The following is a 14,989-nucleotide window of genomic DNA, read 5'->3' as shown; positions in this document are numbered from 1 at the left end:
CCCCCCGTGCCCCTTTGTTGTTGTGAAGTGTTTTAGTGCGGTGTTGTCAGATCCCTGGACTTTCGTTTGTTGGATGACAAGAAACCATGCAGAACGTTGCTTTACCTCGATACGTTTGGTGCAGTCCACATTTTACAGCCGCTGACTGATCTTTATGGTCATAATAATATTATGACCTCCCCAAAGAATACCTACTCCTTATAAATGACAAGCTCCAGATCTGACAACACTGTCTTAGTGAATATTGGGTTACATTTTATCCCTTTCCACCCATTATACCCCCTTTCCCCCTCAGTATTACTGTGTGTAGACATCAATTTTTTTAATAGTCTAGATTTTTAGTCACGGGTGCTTATAGGCAAAAGCTATTTTCAACTACACTCCTTCTGTATTTTGTTTCTTTTCTATTCACGAATTTGAGAATATTGGACTCATCTACTCATCAGTTTTATTCTCAACTAAATAAGCCCCCATGCATAACATTATTGTAGGTTACAAAGGAAAAATACATATTCTGAATATGTGGTTAACTCTTTTGTGAACTGATGTCCGGGGCCATTCTCAGAGATTAAACTATGATTAACTTTTAATCTTGGATTAAGCAATCTGATTGGTTGTTATTATTTTTTTCCAGACTGTTTATTGAAGATTAAAAGTTCGACTTAATCTGTGTATGTGTGTGTGTGGCCTCGGAATGTTTATGTCAGAATGTTTATTTTCCCCGTAGAAAAATATCGATTAGATTTTTTTGCGATTTCGTTTTTTTTTTTTTTTTTTTTTTCAAAGTTTTGAATGATCTCACTGAATCACCCTGTATTGTCACAGGCTCCCGCATGGACGAGTTTGAACTGCAAGATAGCTTTAAAGGTAAATATATAGGTTCTATACGTTTACCTTTAGCGTACCTTACAAATCTTGAAACCCTTAAATTGCAAGATACCTATACCCTTTATTATAGCCTACCCTTATAGACATATTTTAAAGATACCTACCAGGCAGTTTAAAATGATAAACAATTTCAATATGTTATAGGAAAGTAATGTTGCATAAAAATATGTAAAGCAATGTTCTCACATGAGTAATTGTTGGGTTCAGGCCAGCGTTCCCTAGAAAACTTCACCCTTTGCATTTCACAGCATCTCATTATTATTAAATTCATCTTTGGAGAATATTGCGATATGTGAAGTGTAAAGTAAAGTTCCATTCAGGAACGCAGCCCCAGGCTATTGTAACGTAGTGTAGATAGGTGAATTGTATGAATTCTCTTCTTGCATCAACCAGTAATGTTTAGATTTGGCTGCATTTCCTCTGTCCGCTCTGCTTTTAGCCGCTCCTCCCATTTAGTCACTTTTGTATTTCCTCAGTATTTAATCTTTTGTAGATGATATACATATTAGCTCTTCTAAGTTTTCTTTCTTCTCGCATGTGTTCTAGGTCATTTTTCCTATTATTTTTATTATATTGTGGTAATTTTTTTTTAGACCTTTAGTAAGTTCTTAGTTATGTTCATAAAATTATTTAGAGTATAGATTGGTATACAAATATGAACACAGATGACGTATATTGTCGTGTTGTTATATGGTTAATATAAAAAAAATAGAAAGTGAAAAATAGGGAAGAGTCTTTTTAGTCTCGAGAGCTTAGACCGGGTAGAGAAATGTATGCCACATTGCATATCTAAATAGTTTTCCGGCATTCATATAATCCAATACATTTGAAAGGATGGCATGAATGAAAGAAATCCTGGATGACATGGATTTCAATGGTAGGTATGTATGGGTAATTTAATACTATGCCTATGAAATAAAATAAGTTGGGTTTCACATACTTCCTGGTTCCTGTAAATTAATTAGGATCTAACCATTCTTTTCTAGCTTTTCTCTACATGGATTTGCGAATTGAAAGAGCATATCTCGGAATAACTTCGGACTTTCCTGATTTTCTATTTCTACACCTCAGTTTAACAAAATCCCGAGTCTAGTGAGGGTTTCTAGCTTTTCTCTACATGGATTTGCGAATTGAAAGAGCATATCTCAGAATAACTTCAGACTTTCCTGATTTTCTATTTCTACACCTCAGTTTAACAAAATCCCGAGTCTAGTGAGGGAATTTCCTTATCCTGCTACTATGAAAAAGTATTGTTTTCAGTCCGATTTTCATCTGCTTTAACAAATAGAGAGAGAGAGAACAGTAGTTTTTGACATGTCTGGAGCGGAGATTATATTCGTTACTGATCTATTTCAGGATTGGATATTGGATGCCATCTTAATATTAGTCAACTATTTTGTGTTTAACTTTTGTGACTAACAGTCTGGCTTTCTTCAATTACTTTTAATTCTCTTCCCTTACTGCTTAATTTCTCTGTATACTTACCTCTTCTTCTACTGCTTCTTTTTTATTTGTATTCAATTGTAGATATTTATTTTGTTGGTATTTGTCGCAGTCATTATTGCAGATAGCTCAAGCAGGGTTCTTTTAAGGAATTTTCAGTAGGTACTATTTAGATCTTAGGTACTTGCAAACTTCCAACCTCTAATATGCAGCGAGGAACATTTCAGTATGTACCTACTTAATTTTCCAAAGCAAACTTGATGTACTTCTTAGGCATTAGGTACGGAGGTACGGGTAACTTTGCTTTCTTCTTTCAAAACTACAAGTTGAGAATGCATAATTTCGTGATAATTGCACCTACATAACTACATGTCATTTCACAAGTACATTATGTTTATTTCAATTTGAAAAAAAAAAAGCTGCAGCTGAATAATTTTGAATGGGGGAAACAACGTCAAAAAGGCATGCAAATACAATGTTTGAAATTACACAACAAATGTTGAAACTGCCCTAGTCGTGTTGAAACAATTCGAGTTTTGAGAGTACAAATTTACAAATTTTAATAATCGCATTGTTCTACTACGAGTGTGTAGCACTCTTGTGACATCTACATAGGTAAGAATATAGGATTTAGAGGCAACTGTCGCATGACACAGCGGTACACATTTGGCCACAACGTGTTATTAAAGTTTCAAGTCGTTCAGGCAAGTTGTGGGAAACAATTTGCAATGTTTTCTGGTTCTGGTGTAATGCAAATGGTTTTACCTCCATATTAAATGTAGGTACCTAAATGGACCATGGACCATGTTTAAACAAATATTTGTATAAACAACATAAGTAGGTATTTCAATGGAACAAATCCAACTGATATTTTAAACGTTATGATTACATTACAACTTACAACAGAGCAATAAAATCTCTTGGGCTTATTGAACGATTTAAAGACTGTCTTGATCAATAATGATGATGTGCATTAGATCAACCGATAAATGAATGATGTTCTTATTTTTAACAATCTTAAAAATGGAAAATGATTTCATTTAACTGCAAATAATGAAAAAAAGAATTTTAATAAAAAGTGGTGGCAATAAACTAGAATGGTACCTATAGGCTGGGACAATCCAGAGACACTTGAGTGTTTTTTCCATCACAGGCATTAATTCACTAGACACTACAAATTTGGTCCAAAACCGCTTGATATCCAACATCATGATTTATCTAAATTTTTGAAAGATCGTGGTATGGTCATGTAATAAATCCACGATTAGGTATAGTAGTCCAGTGAACAACAATAATATTTCGTCACAATGAGACTACCGAAGTCATCCCATTTCACCTGGGGTACAAAAAAACAGTTGACTTCACACCCAGTGAACAACAATAATATTTCGTCACAATGAGACTACCGAAGTCATCCCATTTCACCTGGGGTACAAAAAAACAGATGACTTCACACTTTTCCAGACAAGGAGAGGTTTTCTTGCGTCAGTACTTTCCATGCATATTGTTAAAAAATGCAGATGCATCATTTTCAAAAGGTTTCCTTGGGTAGAGAGAGAAAAAAAGCTCCAAGGTGTATGAAAATTAATGATTAAAGCAAGAGACTGAAAGTAGGCCTTTGCTCACGATTTACTTGAACTCTTAACACAATTTTCTTTGCAAGCCTTTTGAACACGATTTTTCCTCGGCTTCGCGTCGTGACCTCGTGTGAAGTTCAACGAGAGCTCATGGCTCTAGATTTCTTCTGACAGTTCTAATTGCAGAGACTTGAGAAGTTATGCTAGTGAATAGTGAACTGTAGAGTTCCTTCAAGAAGAGAGTCATTACCGGATCCTCGAATGCCAAATAGAGTCCTAAAATCAGCAAAGTTCCTTAGAGTCTTGAAAACATGTATGTACCAATTTTCATTAAAATCGGACCAACTTGAAATTACATATATTATTCCTCGGCTTCGCGTCGTGACCTCGTGTGAAGTTCAACGAGAGCTCATGGCTTTAGATTTCTTCTGACAGTTCTAATTGCAGAGAGTTGAGAAGTTATGCTAGTGAATAGTGAACTGTAGAGTTCCTTCAAGAAGAGAGTCATTACCGGATCCTCGAATGCCAAATAGAGTTCGAAAATCAATAATGTTCCTTTGAGTCTTGAAAACATGTATGTACCAATTTTCATTAAAATCGGACCAACTTGCAATTACATGTTATTGTAAAGTTAGAGTGGGACAAACTGTCGAATTCCAACTTAGAATTAACTTTGTTCATTTAACAAAGACATCAAAAATGACTTTACACTGCTCCAAATTAACACCTTTCCAGTCCTTCTTCTTATGAAGGTTTAAAATGGAGGTCTGTCATTTTGAAACACATAAACTTTAGGATGTTCATCATCAACTTGATCTCATTAGTCTCATCCTACTGATTGTTCACTGACACGAGGACAAGACAGCCCTGACTCCTGTTTTCTACAAACAAAATAAATATCTACAATTGAATACAAATAAAAAAGAAGCAGTAGAAGAAGAGGTAAGTATACAGAGAAATTAAGCAGTAAGGGAAGAGAATTAAAAGTAATTGAAGAAAGCCAGACTGTTAGTCACAAAAGTTAAACACAAAATAGTTGACTAATATTAAGATGGCATCCAATATCCAATCCTGAAATAGATCAGTAACGAATATAATCTCCGCTCCAGACATGTCAAAAACTACTGTTCTATGTTTTCTCTATTTGTTAAAGCAGATGAAAATCGGACCGAAAACAATACTTTTTCATATTAGCAGGATAAGGAAATTGCCTCACTACACTCGGGATTTTGTTAAACTGAGATGTAGAAATAGAAAATCAGGAAAGTCTGAAGTTATTCTGAGATATGCTCTTTCAATTCGCAAATCCATGTAGAGAAAAGCTAGAAAAGAATGGTTAGATCCTAATTAATTTACAGGAATCAGGAAGAGGAATACCTACTAAGGACGAACATAAACAAATTTATAAACCTGCCTGCTGCAGTTTATGTTCACCCGAGGGGAAAGAACAGCGTATTATCTTCTTTTATTTTTGTTAATCGATTTCGCGCATGCTTTTAGCTTTTCCCACTACACCAGCGCCAGTAGTTTGAAAAAATACCCTGCCTTTTTTAATACAAAGAAAATTTGTAACACGAGATAGAGTAGAGAAAATATTTTCAGTACAACGTGTGTGTGTGAAGTGAAGAAAACAGAAAGGAAAATCTCGAGTGTCCTCAAGGAGCTCTTCTCACTCAAGCGGTCTAAAATTGGTACTTTTGGGTGCTTCTTTGATTTACTCAGTGATGACAGTTATTTCTCAACTTGGATTTGAACAATTTGTAATATTAACTTTGTAATTTTGAGGTGAAACTTGCACTGCAATTTTTTTTTTTTTTAAATCTTACAGTGGGATTTGATCCAAACCAATTCAGTGTGATTTTTCAATCAATAAAGAGATTTATTACTTCCATTTGAAAAAAATAAAATAGGAAGTAATATTGTTTTTAATTAGCATGAAAGGTGAAACATTTTGTCCGTATCTCATTCCTTTTTAATACCTAATTAATATACTTTATTTTGTAGCTTTAATTGAAGAGCTTGAATAATGTGAATTCGGGTAGTGTGAATTAGGAACATGTCATTCCTCACAACTCATCTTCTATCCATTTAACGTTACCTACTTCCATTCTACATATATTTCTAAAATAAAATAGGAAGTAATATTGTTTTTAATTAGCATGAAAGGTGAAACATTTTGTCCGTATCTCTTTTTAATACCTAATTCCTTTTTAATACCTAATTAATATACTTTATTTTGTAGCTTTAATTGGAGAGCTTGAATAATGTGAATTAGGGTAGTGTGAATTAGGAACATGTCATTCCTCACAACTCATTTTCTATCCATTTAACGTTACCTACTTCCATTCTACATATATTTCTAATCTCTTCATTTCACAGTCTACTTTATTAAGGTTTGAGTCCTTACTTTCTTCACTGCCTATAGTGCCTATTTAGGTCAGAGTCCTTGAATTTTTCACAACTCATCTCTACCTGTATCTCCACAATCATCTCATTTCACAGTCTACTTTATTAAGGTTTGAGTCCTTACTTTCTTCACTGCCTATAGTGCCTATTTAGGTCAGAGTCCTTGAATTTTTCCCAACTCATCTCTACCTGTATCTCCACAATCATCCCATTTTATGAAAAATTACTTCCCAATGACTATTCCTTCCACATTAAGTCAGGTGGCTTCCCATACCACCCTCCCTCACTATAACTCCAATTCAAAAGTTGGGTTGCTAAATACTTCAATGAGTCTTTTTGTGAGGACCGTAAGTGGTGCTCTATTTCTTTCTCCCATACTATTTTAACTATTGTCCATTTAATAGTGTCCCTAACCCTAACTTCACCATAGTTTTTCTTGAATTTCAGTCATGATCAAGCTTCGTGTAGTGAAATTAAAGGCATAAATTGCTTTTTAAAAAAAAAAAAAAAAAAAAAAAAAAAAAAAAAAAAACACTAACCAATGTCTTGCTATTAACTAAAATTTCCTTCTGATTGTTGTTACTAGTGTAGTACCTACTACCCAAAGTTTTGTTTCTTTGTCGTGTATTGTCATCTGAATGTGGGGTTGAGTGGATTGGAACACATCACATGCCTTTAGGCACACTCCATTTGTCAAGGATCTAGGTTTTCCTCGCCCTTGAGATCAATTTAATTTTTGAAGTGCCAATACTAAACGCTGTTTTATTAAAAAAAAAAAAAAAAAAAAAAAAAAAAAAAATAGCACAATAGCATCAGCGGACTGCCTTTCACGTGGATTGCGTAGGTTAGACCGTGCATATGGATTCCGTGTTTCTTTGTTGTGTATTGTCATCTGATTGTGGAAGTGTCTTTTGCCGATACTGAACGTATCTCTTTTGCCAATACTTTTTTAGGCTTTGATGGCAGGATTCTCAAACTGTGAGCTCTTCCACACAACCAAATGTCTTCTATCCAACCAATTTCCATAAATTCTAAACGTATCTCTATTTTCTTATTGTTGCAGGGATCTGCAGAGTCAAACTTCTCGCAGCCATCTTCTGATTTGTCGCTGGACGAAGAGAAGGAGACACTGAGGCGTGAGAAGGAGCGACAGGCACTGAGCCAGCTAGAGAAAGCACGAGTAAGTGAGATAGAAATGGGGCTTTTTTTGATGAGGTTTGATAGAGGGACTCGTAACTCCCTATGTCTTATCGTACCAAAATTGAAGAGGAAGGAAGACAGGATGGGAGAAAACCAGCCCCTCCGAGAACGAACCCTATCCGTTCAGGACAAAATCCGCTCCGGGCGAGAATCGAACCCGCGTCCCAGTGCTTACAAAGGTAGACGCGCTACTAACCAAGCTAACTAGCCTGGTCTCAAAAAACCGTTATTTGAGATTTAAGAAAACCAAATAAACAATGACTATGTTCAGATAGCATACATGTTCTGTGTTCTCCTGTTTTGTTGGCTCGCGCACACGTTGGGCCCGTTGGCCATTAGTCAGAATGTTGAGGACGTGTGCTGAATGGTCCAACGTCCTTCATGGCTGAGGTGGCTATTTGTGTAGCATGGTGGAGCATGTCGAAATATGATGGGGTACGGTCAGCATGCGAACGGTTATAACAAACTCTTCACTCATCAGGTAAACCCATTTTCAAACCTAAATTACAAAAGTCCCGTAATTTATTAAGTCTCATTATTTATTACTACCTACCTACATAAATAATGATGATGTGCATTAGATCAACCGATAAATGAATGATGTTCTTATTTTTAACAATCTTAAAAATGGAAAATGATTTGATTTAACTGCAAATAATGAAAATGATTTGATTTAACTGCAAATAATGAAAAAAAGAATTTTAATAAAAAAGTGGTGGCAATAAACTAGAATGGTACCTAGGCTGGGACAATCCAGAGACACTTGAGTGTTTTTTCTATAATTCACTAGACACTACAAATTTGGTCCAAAACCGCTTGATATCCAACATCATGATTTATCTAAATTTCTGAAAGATCGTAATATAGTCATGTAATAAATCCACGATTAGGTGTAGTCCAGTGAACAACAATAATATTTCGTCACAATGAGACTACCGAAGTCATCCCATTTCACCTGGGGTACAAAAAAACAGATGACTTCACATACTCTTCACTCATCAGGTAAACCCATTTTCAAACCTAAATTACAAAAGTCCCGTAATTTATTAAGTCTCATTATTTATTACTACCTACATATTTATGCTGAATGTATCCCTAAAGATACAATAGACAGAGAACTGTGAAATCATGGTGTATTGCTAGAGATACACGCGGCAGCCAACAGTATTAGATAGTGTATCGCCAGGAATACACGTGCCAGCGAAGGTGTTAAATAATGTGTTATTAATTTATTACCATTGAAATAGATGGGCAGAAATGATCTTCCTCTACAGTGAAACGAAACAAGGCGAATATACTGAGGTCCATAACATAATTATGAAAGGCACCACACAGCTTCCAACATCCTTGTTGGAATTCGAGTTTTTCTCATCTGCCTCGTGTACTTTTTTCCATTCCCTTGATGATAATTGGATGCTACATTTCATATCATTCCGAGATGAAAGGGTTTACAATCAGGAGAAACAAAATTACTAATGAGTAGCAAGGTGAGGAGCGGGCAATTTGGATTAGCGGATTGCAAGGTGAGGGACGAATAACTCTCATTAGTCAAGCCTTTCTAAAAAGACTAGGCAGGAATACAATAGAATTTTCGGTGAATTATGAATGAAGCAACATAATCAAATAAAAGAGCTTTGTGAAAAATGTAGACACTCGGTTTTTTGCTCACAATACGTAATGAAACATTGTTGGGAATAATTTGAAAATTCATTCGACTCGTAGTACCTACATGAGGCTCAAATATCCAAAGACTGCTACAGAGAATGTCTCTTCAATTGTCAACGAAATCTCTCTAATATTTCCGGAGATAAAAGCTCCATATGAAATATAGATTGATAACTATATTCAGGAACTCAACAAGACCAACATTAGTCGGAAATCTCTCACGTATGGAATGTTTATGGTGTAGTGGAAATTTTCAAACTACTTTTCACCAAAAGGTCATCGCAACATTTCCGCTGCTGGTGAGCTCGGAAGTGAAACTATATTGCTTTCAACCCATCCACACATCCTGAAATTCACAATCCGATGTAACCTACTTTGTCGAGTGGGATGCCAAAAGGCAACGAGACATTGGTTGACATGTAAAGATTGGTGGACAACAACTAACATCAAGAAAAAGAAGACAAATGGAACAAATTACACCCAGAGAAGTTGATAGAAAAGCCCTTTTTAGCTAAATTCCTTTTAGCTAAATTCCTTTTAGGGATGAGCTATTCATTTTTTGTCTAGTAAGGTTATGCACATTTTTCCATCTCCTGTAAGGCTAAGATTATAAATATGTGTCTATTTAATTTCTTCTGTAAGGTTTAGGTTAATACTATCTTCAACAAGATGATCTTATATCTCTTCTATTCTCTCTCATTTGCAGGAGCGCTCAGCGAGTAATTTATTGCTCCGTGTCCAAAAGTGCAAATGCATTGGACATTTTCACGCCATGAATTCCAGCCCAAAGTTACCTATCTGCTACGAAAAGCTGGTGACATGTGTGTGTTGTGTGACCTATTTCACGATGGACGATGGCTAGTTGGTATAACCTATAACCCAATGAACTGTAGTGGTTACACTCAACGGGTCATAGATTGTACCTACCAAAAGGGTTAGGTACTGTTATTACGAATAGTAAGAGATACGGAATGCCACCCTACTCACAGCTCCAAAGTTATGCGACTTGTGCTCAATTTGTGCTCTTATGCTCTCTGTGAGTAATAGGTGATATTGTATAAAATTATTATTGTACCGTACCCCCACGACAAAGAAAGAGATAGAGCAGAGAATAGTTGGTATAACCCAATGAACTGTAGTGGTTACACTCAACGGGTCATAGATTGTACCTACCAAAAGGGTTAGGTACTGTTATTACGAGTAGTAAGAGATACGGAATGCCACCCTACTCACAGCTCCAAAGTTATGCGACTTATGCTCAATTTGTGCTCTTATGCTCTCTGTGAGTAATAGGTGATATTGTATAAAATTATTATTGTACCCCCACGACAAAGAGAGAGAGAGAGAAAGAGAGAGAGAGAAGAAAGCGGATAAAGCACATGCGAAATGAATTAATTGAAATATTATTCAATAAGCAGGAAGGTGGAAACATGATAAAATAATAACAGTGGAAAAGGAAGTTTTCTTTGGTTACGAACAGACGAGAAGGGGAAAAGATAGAGAGGGAAATAGATGCGGTGTGCTCTATTTCTTCATTCACTACAGGGTGCTTTCAAAGTATCTAGTTAACTTATCTTCCTTTTTGTCACGACTGCCACAATTGGGAAAAAAAACAATAATTTCATACCTATTTTATTTCTTCCGACTTGTAAATGCAATGAATATGATATACCTAATAATTATAATGATCAATTTATAGTCAAAATTCCAAATCCACGAAAGTATCTAGTTAACTTATCTTCCTTTTTGTCACGACTGCCACAATCGGGAAAAAACTTAATAATTTCATACCCCTATTTTATTTCTGCCGACTTGTAAATGCAATCAATATGTTATACCTTATAATTATAATGATCAATTTATAGTCAAAATTCCAAATCCACGCAAAAAATCTTTTACTTACGTCGATGATCTTCATGTTTGTAACTTATTAATCTCATTATCAATTTGAAGCACCCTGCATGCATGCTTTTACTATTACTTTTCTCAGCTGTTTACCTTTTGCTTTATTTTCTACCTCTTTAATTATTTACTTTTATAAACTCTTTTATTGTAGACGGGAAAATTTGGTGAAACATGGGGGATTCGAAGTAACTCAATGCTCTGTACTTTTTTCTTTTAGCTAAAGTGTAATGTTTCAAACTATTCCATTCATGTTTTGGTAAGATACATTATAGTCGATTATTTTGTCTGTGTATTTACTTTCCATTTTGTACTGATATGAAATTTAGTTCTTATTACCCTAGAAATAATTTGGGTATTTCAAGCAACTCTAGGGTCTAAAAGTAGCCTTATTATCGTAAAACGCAGTGTAAATATCTTGTAACCCCAAAAGAAGAAAAATTGTTAAATATATCGATATATCGGCGATATATCGATATATTTCCCCCGATATATCGATATCGATATATTTGAGGGGCCGATATATCGATATATCGATTTATCGATATATTTGCAACTCATTTACATCCCTAAAGTGAAACTATATTGCTTTCAACCCATCCACACATCCTGAAATTCACAATCCGATGTAACCTACTTTGTCGAGTGGGATTCCAAAAGGCAACGAGACATTGCTTGACATGTAAACAGCATTTGACACGCTCAGCGAGTAATTTATTGCTCCGTGTCCAAAAGTGCAAATGCATTGGACATTTTCACGCCATGAATTCCAGCCCAAAGTTACCTACCTGCTACGAAAAGCTGGTGACATGTGTGTGTTGTGTGACCTATTTCACGATGGACGATGGCTAGTTGGTATAGTGAATATTGGGTTACATTTTATCCCTTTCCACCCATTATACCCCCTTTCCCCCTCAGTATTACTGTGTGTAGACATCAATTTTTTAATAGTCTAGATTTTTAGTCACGGGTGCTTATAGGCAAAAGCTATTTTCAACTACACTCCTTCTGTATTTTGTTTCTTTTCTATTCACGAATTTGAGAATATTGGACTTATCTACTCATCAGTCTTATTCTCAACTCAATAAGCCCCCATGCATAACATTATTGTAGGTTACAAAGGAAAAATACATATTCTGAATAATATGTGGTTAACTCTTTTGTAACGGGTGCTTATAGGCAAAAGCTATTTTCAACTACACTCCTTCTGTATTTTGTTTCTTTTCTATTCACGAATTTGAGAATATTGGACTCATCTACTCATCAGTTTTATTCTCAACTAAATAAGCCCCCATGCATAACATTATTGTAGGTTACAAAGGAAAAATACATATTCTGAATATGTGGTTAACTCTTTTGTGCCAATGAACTGTAGTGGTTACACTCAACGGGTCATAGATTGTACCTACCAAAAGGGTTAGGTACTGTTATTACGAATAGTAAGAGATAAGGAATGCCACCTTACTCACAGCTCCAAAGTTATGCGACTTATGCTCAATTTGTGCTCTTATGCTCTCTGTGAGTAATAGGTGATATTGTATAAAATTATTATTGTACCCCCACGACAAAGAGAGAGAGAGAGAAAGAGGTCAATAATCCCTGTAACCTTGCATGTCTAGGTGCATTTTCCTTTCGGGAAACTGACCACTCGAAAATTGACTACTGCTCCAATAGAAACTGCATAAAGCAGTGGTCAGTTTCCCGAAAGAAAAATACACCTCATTATAAAATGGTCATAATCAGAACTAAACGTCACGTCATTCTATTGAAGTTGCACTGAAAGCTCTCATGACAATGATACTATTTTAGTACAACGTTCAATAGGAGTTGAATTTGGGACCGTATGATATCATTAGATTCCCATTTCCCACCAATACTATGGAGACACTGTGAGCATGTCATTCTGACCCATCTACTAGTTGAACTAGATGAGTAGTATTGATTATTAGCTTTAGAAGAGTGAGCATTTGACAATGTCCCATCTTATTCCTGTGTATGATGTGTGTATTATCCTTTGATCCTAATATATCGTTGTCTGTGACAATCCTAATCACTCAGACTAAAGTCTCATGTTGAAATTGGGCTTTAGAAGAGTGAGCATTTGACAATGTCCCATCTTATTCCTGTGTATGATGTGTGTATTATCCTTTGATCCTAATATATCCTTGTCTGTGACAATCCTAATCACTCAGACTAAAGTCTCATGTTGAAATTGATTTTGGACCATGTTCATTCTATGTCCGAACAGTATCCGAGATTGTACAAACGTCTACATTAATTTCAACATGAAACTGACCCGGGGCCTTAATGGAACTCCTGTTTCCTCACAACTTCTCCTTGCCAACCTCTGCGAAACTTAATTCACTTCTATCTGGATAATTTTCCACGTAGGTCGTCAGAACACAATATGCCAAGAAATGTTCTTAAATTTATTTATGTTAATATGATTATTAAAATTGAAAATAATAGATGTGAATATTGTATACCTCCTACCTATTAGGGTAGTCATCCCTGGAGTCAACGAATTTCCCATACATCAGTTCAAAAGGGAAACACACCTTGCGTAATGGGCAGCCTTTTATTTCATGTACTTTTACTTCCTCTAACTAAAGAATCTAGAAAGTTAGAGAATAGCTATCTAAAGAAATGTTTTATCTAAAGAAATATGGAGTCAACGAATTTCCCATACATCAGTTCAAAAGGGAAACACACCTTGCGTAATGGGCAGCCTTTTATTTCATGTACTTTTACTTCGTCTAACTAAATCTAGAAAGTTAGAGAATTGCTATCTAAAGAAATGTTTTATCTGAAGAAATGATTTAATCTTTCAACATACTGCCTTTTTCAGCGGACGACAATGAGTCAATCGGGAACAGCAGGGCGGGCAAGAACACCCTCACCACCCCGACTACCAAGGAGAAGAAGAAAATCTTCTTCAAGAAGCAAGAGACGACCACGCCGTACGATGTGGTGCCCTCTATGAGACCTGTGGTTCTGGTGGGGCCCTCACTCAAAGGCTATGAGGTCACGGACATGATGCAGAAGGCTCTCTTCGATTTCCTCAAACATCGTTTCGAAGGAAGGTTGGTAGATTTCAGTAACTTTGAAGAAACTACACATGTCAAGTTCCGTGACGTATCACTCTATCAGCTAGATTCTAGAGTTTGTGAGATGTTATCAAAGGTTGTTTGTTATCTAAGGTTAGAACTCGGTATATTCTTCTGCTGGACTTCGACAAGCAATTTCAACCTAATGTACTTAGTGAAGAAAACCAAATGTATAAATTCTAGGCACTTCAGGTTGCGGGCTGAAGTTTTGTTCACCCATATTGGAGGAGGAATGAATATCGACCAGTTGGACATCCTCATAATCCTATCAGAACGTCTCAAAGGTTGTTTGTTATCTAAGGTTAGAACTCGGTATATTCTTCTGCTGGACTTCGGCAAGCAATTTCAACCTAATGTACTTAGTGAACAAAACCAAATGTATAAATTCTAGGCACTTCAGGTTGCGGGCTGTAAGTTTTGTTCACACATATTGGAGGAGGAATGAATATCGACCAGTTGGACATCCTCATAATGCTATCAGAACGTCTCCAAAGGTTGTTTGTTATCTAAGGTTAGAACTCGGTATATTCTTCTGCTGGACTTCGGCAAGCAATTTCAACCTAATGTACTTAGTGAAGAAAACCAAATATATAAATTCTAGGCACTTCAGGTTGCGGGCTGTATGTTTTGTTCACACATATTGGAGGAGGAATGAATATCGACCAGTTGGACATCCTCACAATCCTATCAGAACGTCTCACTATTTTTTTTTTTCTTTTTTTAACTAAGCAAGGTCTACTGTTCTAAACTTTTGTTATACATACTATGTTATTAAACCCATAAAATAAACGAGACCTTGTG

At 35.8% G+C, this 14,989-nt stretch overlaps 1 protein-coding gene across 1 annotated transcript in view; it reads left to right on the top strand.

Moving 5' to 3' along the window:
* Window positions 1-14,989, top strand: part of LOC103504864 (voltage-dependent L-type calcium channel subunit beta-3) — a 37,966-nt gene that overhangs the window by 17,419 nt on the left and 5,558 nt on the right. The window contains exon 8 of the mRNA XM_026820307.1: window positions 787-867. Coding sequence (XP_026676108.1) covers window positions 787-867 — 81 coding nt within the window. The remainder of the gene's footprint in view (window positions 1-786; window positions 868-14,989) is intronic.

The sequence above is a fragment of the Diaphorina citri genome, unplaced genomic scaffold (assembly GCF_000475195.1).
Source record: "Diaphorina citri unplaced genomic scaffold, Diaci psyllid genome assembly version 1.1 scaffold136, whole genome shotgun sequence".
Lineage (NCBI taxonomy): Eukaryota > Metazoa > Arthropoda > Insecta > Hemiptera > Psyllidae > Diaphorina > Diaphorina citri.
This window is presented reverse-complemented; position numbering and strand designations above follow the sequence as displayed.